Raw genomic sequence first — 10,304 nt, 5'->3', positions numbered from 1 at the left:
GCCCAATCGATTTCTCTCGCAAAATTACGTCGGACTAGTGCTAGAAAGAATTTATTCAAGCACTTTTCGAATTCGCAAAAATTTTCGCCAAAAATACAAAGGGGTTAACCTTCCTTTTTTTTTGACCGAAAAATTTTGCGTCTCAGAATTCATTTGTATGACCCTTAGCCGACCAATTGGACCCTAGGAACTCAGTAAACGCAGCGAAAAGAGCGTAGGACCAACAGGAGATCAATGGCGAGCGAAAAAGCACCAGCTGAAAAATGTCGAAAACACAGGTTCTCGTTTATTAGCTGTAACTTTTGATCCGTTGATCGCAGCCTATTGGGACTGCGCCCAATCGATTTCTCTTGCAAAATTACGTCGGACTAGGGCTGGAAAGAATTTATTCAAGCACTTTTCAATATGGCGAAAATTTTCGCCAAAAATACAAAGGGGTTAACCTTCCTTTTTTTTTGACCGAAAAATTTTGCGTCTCAGAATTCATTTGTATGACCCTTAGCCGACCAATTGGACCCCTAGGAACTCAGTAAACGCAGCGAAAAGAGCGTGGGACCAACAGGAGATCAATGGCGAGCGAAAAAGCACCAGCTGAAAAATGTCGAAAACACAGGTTCTCGTTTTTTGGCTGTAACGTTTGATCCGTTGATCGCAGCCTATTGGGACTGCGCCCAATCGATTTCTCTCGCAAAATTACGTCGGACCAGTGCCAGAAAGAATTTATTCAAGCACTTTCCGAATTCGCAAAAATTTTCGCCAAAAATACAAAGGGGTTAACCTTCCTTTTTTTTTGACCGAAAAATTTTGCGTCTCAGAATTTATTTGTATGACCCTTAGCCGACCAATTGGACCCTCAGGAACTCAGACAACGTAGCGAAAAGAGCGTGGGACCAACAGGAGAGAAATGGCTAGCGGAAAAGCACCAGCTGAAAAATGTCGAAAACACAGGTTCTCGTTTTTTGGCTGTAACTTTCGATCCGTTGATCGCAGCCTATTGGGACTACGCCCAATCGATTTCTCTGGCAAAATTACTTCGGACTAGTGCTGGAAAGAATTTATTCAAGCACATTTCAATATGGCGAAAATTTTCGCCAAAAATACAAAGGGGTTAACCTTCCTTTTTTTTTGACCGAAAAATTTTGCGTCTCAGAATTCATTTGTATGACCCTTAGCCGACCAATTGGACCCCTAGGAACTCAGTAAACGCAGCGAAAAGAGCGTGGGACCAACAGGAGATCAATGGCGAGCGAAAAAGCACCAGCTGAAAAATGTCGAAAACACAGGTTCTCGTTTTTTGGCTGTAACTTTTGATCCGTTGATCGCAGCCTATTGGGACTGCGCCCAATCGATTCCTCTCGCAAAATTACGTCGGACTTGTGCCAGAAAGAATTTATTCAAGCACTTTTCGAATTCGCAAAAATTTTCGCTAAAAATACAAAGGGGTCAACCTTCCTTTTTTTTTGATCGAAAAATCTTGCGTCTCAGAATTGATTTATATGACCCATAGTCGACCAATTGGACCTCCAGGAACTCAGAAAACGCTGCGAAAAGAGCGTGGGACCAACAGGAGATCAATGGCGAGCGAAAAAGCACCAGCAGAAAAATGTCAGAAACACAGATTCTCGTTTTTTGGCTGTAACTTTCGATCCGTTGATCGCAGCCTATTGGGACTGCGCTTAATCGATTTTTCTCGCAAAACTACGTCGGACTAGTGCCAGAAAGAAATCATTTCCGCACTCTCCAAAATCTTGAAAAGTTTCGCCAAAAATACAAAGGGGTTAACCTTCCTTTTTTTTTGACCGGAAAATTTTCCGTCTCAGAATTGATTTATATGACTCTATCCCGACCAATCGGACCCCCAGGAACTTAGAAAACGCAGCGAAAAAAGCGTGGGACCTACAGGAGAGAGATGGCGAGCGAAAAATCACCAGCCGAAAAATGTCGAACACACAGGTTCTCGTTTTTTGGCTGTAACTTTTGATGCGTGAACCGCAGCGTATTGGGATTGCGCCCATTCGACGATTGTCGCAAAATTACTCTAGAATAGTACATGAAAGAATTTATTCCAGCACTTTTCACAGTCGCGAAAATTTTCACCAAAAATGCAAAGGCCTAACTTTTTCTTCGTTTTTGGACCCGAAAGTTTTTAGTCTCAGATTCGATTCGAATGACCCTCACCTGACCAATCGGACCCTTAGGAACTCAGAAAACGCAGTAAAAAGAGTGTATGGCCAACCGAGAGAAATGGCAAGCAACAAAGCACCTGCTGAACAATATGCTCCACCTCCAACGATCACCGCTAACTACCGCGGGTGACACCTGGAATAGCAATAAATATTCTTAGTATTAGAACACATCAAAAATATTGTGTACGGATTAATATAATTTTCTTATTCGCACATTGCATCAAGAGGATTATGAGAAAATTAATCAAAATTATAGAAATTTTCCTAGCGTATTGATAGCTACTGAATTTGAGCTTGTGCGAAAAATGAATTGAAATTCTTCATTGTTAAGATGACAAGTTCAACCAGAACTACGGAAAATTAGTCCGGATGGTCAAAAGTCACCAGGTCAAGGACCTGGACAGCCAGAACTACGGAGCGCTCCTCCTAGATGTCATATTTCACCAGGTAGCGGACCTAGAACGCAGAAATCACGAAGCGCTTTTTCTGGAAGTCGAGTTTCGTCAAGTAGCGTACCTGGAGGGCAGAAACTACGCAGCGTTTGTCCTGGAACTTGAGTTGCACCAGAAAGCGGACCCGAAGCGCAGGATCCAGGACGTAGAGAACCCGGTACTAGAAATTCGCAGAGAGCGATTCTCATTCGTCCGCTCTATTGCGCGGTTGTTTCCATAATGAGGAATTCGACTAGCTGATTTTAGAACGATTACGTCAGGAGAAAAAAAAATTTTCGGGGACGTCGCTTTCTGAACACCCGAACATTCAAACTTTGGTTTCGAACTTTAATACTATGTATGATGTATGATGTTTGATGTACGATGATACGATATGATGTATAATGATTTTAGTTTTCACATTTCAGACAAGAAATAAATACACACTTCATCTTTCCTGCCGATTCCAGACTCAAGCAGCTAGGCCCTTCGATGGTCAGCCTTTGACTAAGGATATTTTCTTCAGTTAACGGGCCCGCTAATAACGCTGCCGTTGTGCGACGGTTGGATGATGAAAATTTTTGCTCGTACTTTTCAAATGAGTGTTAAAATACATTCGAAGATCTAAAAAGCTTCGTTTCATCTCTCCCTATCAAAAACACAATAATCGCCGACAATCACCTTTTTTGGTCTTTCAATCAGGACACTGCGTTAAATACTGTCTCATATACGGAGCATCCATTTTATCTCGGTTAAAATTAGCGCATCCGTGATGCATTACAGTAACTCGGAATTTCTTCAATACGAACACTTTTCGAAAAACGATTCTGCTTCTCTACCCAACGTAGATACTTCACTTGCAACTAGCTAAAACAGCGTTTCGATATTGTGCCTACGAAAATTCAAGATCGAGAGAGCAAATGAAAAGTCGTTGGAATAATTATGAATATTATCGTTATGGAATACATCGAGCGCGTGTCGTATAGAATGATGAATGAATGAATGAATGAACAGAATCCTAATTCGAAATGAATAATTCTTCTATTTTCATATTATAGCCGATTATTGTAGATAATCTAGTTGGTTTTCTGGAAAATCATAAAATTTACAGTATGCATCACGTATTAATTGTAAATGGATCATATATGTTAATATCGTACATGGACCGCATATACATATACATTCATTTTTTGGTCTCCGCATCATTATTACATCTGATCTATTATTATTCATGATCTATATATACATTCTTCTCTCGGGTACCTATACTTTAATTAAATCACTGTTTTGCTACGAATTTTGGATGAAATTCATTCTCACTATTAATTTCTTGTATCGCCGGCTTGGGCTTACGATTGCGAAGACTGTGTTACTCGGAAGGTGAATGCAGCCAGCATCATGTCGAAATCGGTAACTCTCTGATGTTCTGAAATAAGTTCTCAACTCTAACGTTGGAACATCTCAGGGGGCGAAAGCGCACGATTTTCGGTTGTCACACCAAAGCCGATTAGGGCAATTGTCTTTATATTCTTCAGTCAACGCATAGGAATACATGACAATAATGTCGTTCAATTAGAGCTAAAATCGCTGTGCGTCGTATTTCAAATCTGTCAGCACTTAGCTGATTGTTCTGTGGTATTTTTTAACGAAATTTATTGTCATAAAATCACAATACGTTATACTTACACGCATGTGTAAACGTGATTTTTAGCATTATAAAGCAAAATCTACTGGCAGAATCGGTTTGCGTCACATGCACAAAGACAGTGTTCATTCTGTATACTGTGAAGCAAATACCACAATATTTTGGGGAGCCATCGTGCCCTAGTCTCCCCTACGACTATGTCATCTGGTGAAACACTGACAACGATTAAGCGAGCGTACGAGCACAAAAACCAGTTACACTAGACATCCGAACCCGAGCAAGCTTTAGCGAGCGAGAGTTTTGAAACTAGTGAAGTATTAATGATACAAACGAGATTTACCAATTACAAGCTATCGTTTAACAATAATTTATAGATTTCACACATTCTTACCGAATGAGTAAAAGTCTAGAAATGTTATAGACAAAACATGACAAATTTCGGTGTCTAGAAACCAAGTGATAACGAACCTGAAATACGGTATAGTTAGTTATTCTCGTCCAACGCTTAGTATGAATCTGTATTCCAAGGACAATAAAACAAGCCGAAGTTGAAAGAAATTTTTTGAACGTATTCAAGCCTTGTGCAACTATTCAAACATCTCTGTTTTACTACTTTTTAGCTCTATTTATAATTCACTGTCTTGAAAATTGCCGATGTTGAATTATTTTTCAAATGCCATTATGCAAATTATCAAGAGCAATCCGCACCATTCGTGTTCTTACTTTCAGACCATGTTTAGAGATAAAGTTAGTTGGAGTGGTGCTATGCCCCACCCTCGAACGTCCTAGAAAAGGGTTTGTGCCCGGAGTTTGTGCTCTGCTGTGTCGGTAATGTAGGGATTTATATTGAAAACAGGTACTTTATAATCTACTCATTTCTCTGGCATTGTGTAATTTACGTACGTATCTAAGTTAGTCGGTATATTACTCTTTGCACTCGATGGCCAAGATCAAATGTCTTTACCTGTACTTCATATAGTTACTGTCGATAAAATACATACGCATCTAATAGTAAGTGTATACCATGATTATTGTAATTACCTTAAACTATATTTTGGTATCTAAACAAAAATATTTCCTCGTCTATACTCTCTTGTTTAATATAAACCGATTTGACTGGTTCAACTTTTTTCCCCTGATTTTTCCCGTGTATTATTATATATTCTATATATTATATATTCTATAAATGTTAATTTACATTTTCACCAAACGATCCTTAGTGAAATTTAACCCTTCGCGGTCGCACCTATTTGGCGTCCCATAATAAATACATGATTTCTGGAGTCAAATATGAACCAGTGCTACCGCGAAGTGCTAAATATCACCCTATTCTAAGACTGGCCAATTTGTCATTATTTATATCATAATTTACTGAATTTTTATTTTACTCTGCGATCTATTAAATTTGTGCTGTTTTATATTTCGACCCTGCTTCTTCCACTGGTTATTCACGGGGTAGATACCCATTCCGGCCAAGCTTGAATTTGGTTGTACAGTGCAAAGCCTGGACTTACTGTGGCGATTAATTGACGTGCACCAACTACGCGAACAGTCGGTCGAAGAATTCCTTGAGCTTTTCCGCAAATGATCAACTTGTGCGCTACATCCAGCATAGTTTGGTTTGCGTTGTTATCTGAAAAAAATAATCAATATTTATTTTGTTGAGGTTGAGAAGTTATTCAAACATCAATTCGCAGTTTTTACGACGTACACGGGTCTTTGCACTTCTTGACACGACGTGAAATTCATGATTAATACTACATACTAAGAAAACGAAATATTTGCTCTTCTACCCTTTGTGCATTACTCAAATCTTACCTTCGAATGAACCTATGAAAGCAATTCCGATGGATTTTTTGTTATAACCGATTACGTGCGCTCCTTCGCGGGTCCAGCCTTTACCTTCGTACACATTACCATCGCCTCCGATCAAGAATCTAGAAGCAAACAAAACACTGTACATGTAAAGTCACGAATCACAAATTCGTCTAATGCAATTACTTTTGCCGGATTTCTACTTCTTTGCAAAACAAGAATAACAAATTTTGTCGATTATAAGAGATTTCAGTAATGAACCGTACTGCATATCAGAAAAACACAAATACATGTCACGTACAAGTTAATCAGGCAGGATGAATCCTCATACCGCGATAACCTTTTTTAATGTAATATGTTATGTAGCAAATATTGAGTTATGATTTGCTTTAAGGAAAGCCTAAAAACTGATAATTCAGTTGAAATATCATTCATACAATAGTCAAAAAACTCTCCGTAAAAAGGAACCTACCAGATGTTTTCCGTGAAATTTCAAATGAATACAATAATATCAGGTCAGTATTAAAAATTGATGAAAATGTAACCCTGCCGAGACAAGTATTTTTACTAATGGTAGTAGAAACCCCAAATGTAACTTCGGTTGTCTTGTATCTGCTGGCACTGAGCGGTGAGTTTAAAGAAAAACTCACCGCGGCACATTAATAAAATAGTTCAAAGTAATAATAGTCTAGGTATATCTTACGAGTAACCAATGTCACCCCAATTATTAGAGTCGATGTGTTGCGCTTGGATACCGGCGACGACTTCAGCACATCGACTCGTCCGGTTGCAAGTGTGACCTGCCGTGTGGTGAATTACCACGTACGGTATTGGTACGATCAGGTAATTAACGCTTGCTACTTGTCTCGCTCCCCATTGCGATCTCGTTATTATATTTGGGCACTCGTGAGTCTGATCTGTAAACAAGAATCATGACGAGTCAAAATCCTGAATGTTTCTTTGATTTATATTGTTGGCTGATTTCAACGGTATCATAGTTGACGGCTCAATACCGTTTGGACGTCTCACAAGTCATTCGAATTTTTTTGCTACTTACAAATTTTGTTTTCAAAGAACTTTAGGCATTTATCTGCAGTATTGATTGATTGAACTGCTCCTTAAATTTTTTAAGGTACGTTCATTAAACGAGAGAATATCGCGATAGTAAATTCGTAGAAATCGTGCCATTTACTTTTGAGTTAAATGAAAATGCGTTGGACTGGTTTTGTTCAAGATTGCATCCAGAATGGGCTTGTTACGCCCGTTTTGCGTTTGAGATATGTGGACTTGGATCATTCGAGAGTTTATTCGGGAATAAACTACGTCCAGCACTTTTATACTTTAATAAGCTAGAACTCGAATTGAAGATTAATTAAAACAATCGTTGTATTTCATAAGAGGAGAAAAAAAGAAGATAATACAAGTAGATGCTCTAATATGAGATGGTTGAATCGGGAACGTAGTATAAAACAAACTGAATTGATTTGATTTTTCGACGAATATAAATCACGAAGGTACGTGAAATCGGTGTGTAAAAGAAATGCCCACAACGGCTGCTTAGAGAAAAAATTTAATCAATCTTTAACTGTCCCGTAGACTTTAGCTCTGTTTGCGAATCTATGTTCCGCTCTTTGACCTTCCAATCGAACATTAATTGTGACCTTGGCTTTTGTCACTTCGCTGTGCGAGCGTAGATACAGCTAATATTTTCAATATTTCATCGTTTTCTCGCCCATTTCAAAACTTGGAATCATTTTTCCATGAATTTTATTTTTCTACATTTTCTAGCCATTGTGCTTGTATGTTATCGGTACGAATTGGGCGTCTCAATTTTAACACTATTCGGTGTAAATACAAGCACCCATGCACAGGTGTTATATTTAACATTGTACTTTGATTGGAGTTGAATTTTACGATCTTGGCCCCCAAGCATACAGTTAAAAGTTCAAAAACGATTGTTTGAGTTTTCAGATGATAAGAAAAAATGATTAATTGTCCAAGAAGTTGTGGGTCCATTGTTAGAATGACACTCAAATTGATTCACTGACTAATATCTAAAAAAAACGAAATGCATAGCGATATCCCTGAAATTAACTTACTGACCAATATCTACCAAGGAAATTCACCACAAGAACTGAATATCGCTATAAATGTCGCAAGTTTCAAAGATCAACCTTAAATGTTGAAGTTTTAGTAAAAATGGCAGTATGAATCTGCGACAAATAGTTATCAAAATTCTGAACTAGAGTTATTTGATTTATATGTTAATTAAGGAGATAATACACGTTCTTGATCAACCACTTGAAAAAAATGGCACAAACTTCTGGATTTTTTGCACACGCATCATTCCTGATTCTAAAACACACGAACAATTAAGAACGTCATGAAACTTGCGTTTAAATACATTGGAAGTTTCATTTTTCCTTTGATATATTACAAAAAACAAAAAAAAAAAAAAAAAAATCGCATTATCCCCGAAACTTTCCTTCATTCCGGCAGAAAGAAATATTTCACGAAATAGTTTCACTACAGAAGTGAAAACTACGATATGGACCAAGGTATGCGGGTGCCTGAATTCTATTGCTTCAATTGCTTGATAGAATATAAATTTTCTTACTTGCGTTAACGGCGTAAAAAATGGTCAGAAATATAAGACTCTTTCTAATAGCCATGATTCTTTGTGGGCTCTCGGTATTCACTGATCACTAAAATAACGACCGACTAGCGTTGGACGAATGACGTGAGAAGTGAGGACTCTCGGTGGGGATTTATCAATAGTTCACTATCCATTTCTTTCACTATTCCAGCAACCAACAGAATCCGTTTTGCAATTTGCGGGAATTACGATTTGTTTAACGATCGTACGATGCGTCACCGTTGGTGAACAGATACGTGTCGTCATAAAAATCGGTAAACCTTTCCACGTTCTTAGTTTGCATATGCATCGTGAGAGAAAACAGGTAGCCATGTGATTTGTTATCAGTCACCAAGACCACAACTTGAAACACACGCCGTCGTTACCGATCAAGTATTCCGATCGCCGAATTCATTTCTCAGCAAAATCGTCCATTTCACAGTACAGCAAAATCTTACCAAGAGAGAGATGATTGCCAAATTTGAGATTGTTACAACGACTTGTCGTCGACGTTTCCGCTTCCGAAAGTAAAATGTTATTGCTCTGTTTCACAAGGGCAGATCTATTTTTAGAATCGATCACGGTACATAATTTTTGCGATCGTCCGTGAAATGAGGTTGTTAATGGAAAATAATGTGGATAACTTGCTTTGCGTAGGCGTTAATCTTCAAAAAAGGATGTGCAACAAGTGTCAAATGAACTGGTTGACAGACGATCGAATTAGTTGTTCTTCCGTTGGCTAATATAATCTTTAATACACGATTCCTGATACCGCGTAATTTTCTAAGGTACAAGACAGAGTCTCTCGGCACAGATTTAGACCATACATTAATTACGATCCGACCGATTTTTCAGCTAAGAGCTGGAAACAGCTAAGTGATAGTCAGCGTTATTAACGGCGTTTTTCAACATTTTCCACCTACGTATCATGGGCAATAAAAACACCGATGCAGATTTATCAAAACATGTATAACGATTTATTGAAGAGCTATCGAAGCACATATTAAATTCAATGAAATGCAGGTACCTGCCTAGCTACGCACTAGTGTTGTATTAATAATTAATTATTATTTCATAATTTAATATACGTAAGTACGATTCGTCTAATCAAAAGATGATATAATTGCGCTTGAAAGTGTAGCGTTACCTTCGGTGGCACGTGACAATTATTAACAACACAGAAAGTTTTCGTCCAGTTGCATTTCTATAACCTATTGAACCTAACTCATTGTCAGTTTTCGATCTATAAATTTACCGTCGTTGAACAAGTTTCGTTGATATTCAAACCTCTTTTTTTTCGTCAGCGCTCATTGTATCGTTAACATGAATTTACATAACTAAACCTGCCACCGAGGTACCTGCCATTTTTCGCTCAATCAATTGGGGTGATTTACAGTAAATTCCGAGTGGTTTTTTACTTGAAAGATTTTTGGTGCCAGTCTTTTATGTTCTGGTATATAAGATTGCGTCCGCCTGTCGGACTGTTTTTTATTTTCATTTTGATTATTTTATACAACCAAAGTTACTTTATTTTAATCAATATTTTTCATTTACTTCTACTGCGTTTCGTTCGTAAGCACTTGCGATTTCAA

The 10,304-nt window shown here is 38.1% G+C and overlaps 1 protein-coding gene across 1 annotated transcript; it reads right to left on the bottom strand.

Annotated features, from left to right (window-relative positions):
- Positions 1-4,253: 4,253 nt before the first annotated feature.
- On the bottom strand, positions 4,254-8,851 carry LOC124182074 (peptidoglycan recognition protein-like). The gene is made up of 4 exons (XM_046568870.1): positions 8,695-8,851; positions 6,781-6,994; positions 6,081-6,199; positions 4,254-5,895 (listed from the first exon to the last, which is right to left on the bottom strand). The coding sequence occupies exons 1-4, from the start codon at positions 8,747-8,749 to the stop codon at positions 5,711-5,713; spliced, it is 573 nt and encodes a 190-aa protein (XP_046424826.1). The 5' UTR covers positions 8,750-8,851; the 3' UTR covers positions 4,254-5,710.
- Between the last annotated feature and the right edge of the window lie 1,453 nt (positions 8,852-10,304).

This window comes from Neodiprion fabricii, chromosome 5 (genome assembly GCF_021155785.1).
Source record: "Neodiprion fabricii isolate iyNeoFabr1 chromosome 5, iyNeoFabr1.1, whole genome shotgun sequence".
Lineage (NCBI taxonomy): Eukaryota > Metazoa > Arthropoda > Insecta > Hymenoptera > Diprionidae > Neodiprion > Neodiprion fabricii.
Note: the sequence above shows the minus strand (reverse complement) of the source record. Positions and strands in the feature narration are given on the sequence as shown.

Coding starts and splice junctions, on each gene's coding strand:
- LOC124182074 (XM_046568870.1), bottom strand. CDS start 8,749: ATGGCTATTAGAAAGAGTCTTATATTTCTGACCATTTTTTACGCCGTT. Junction 6,995..8,694: donor TTTTTACGCCGTTAACGCAA/GTAAGAAAATTT, acceptor TCTTGTTTACAG/ATCAGACTCACGAGTGCCCA. Junction 6,200..6,780: donor TGGGGTGACATTGGTTACTC/GTAAGATATACC, acceptor GTTTGCTTCTAG/ATTCTTGATCGGAGGCGATG.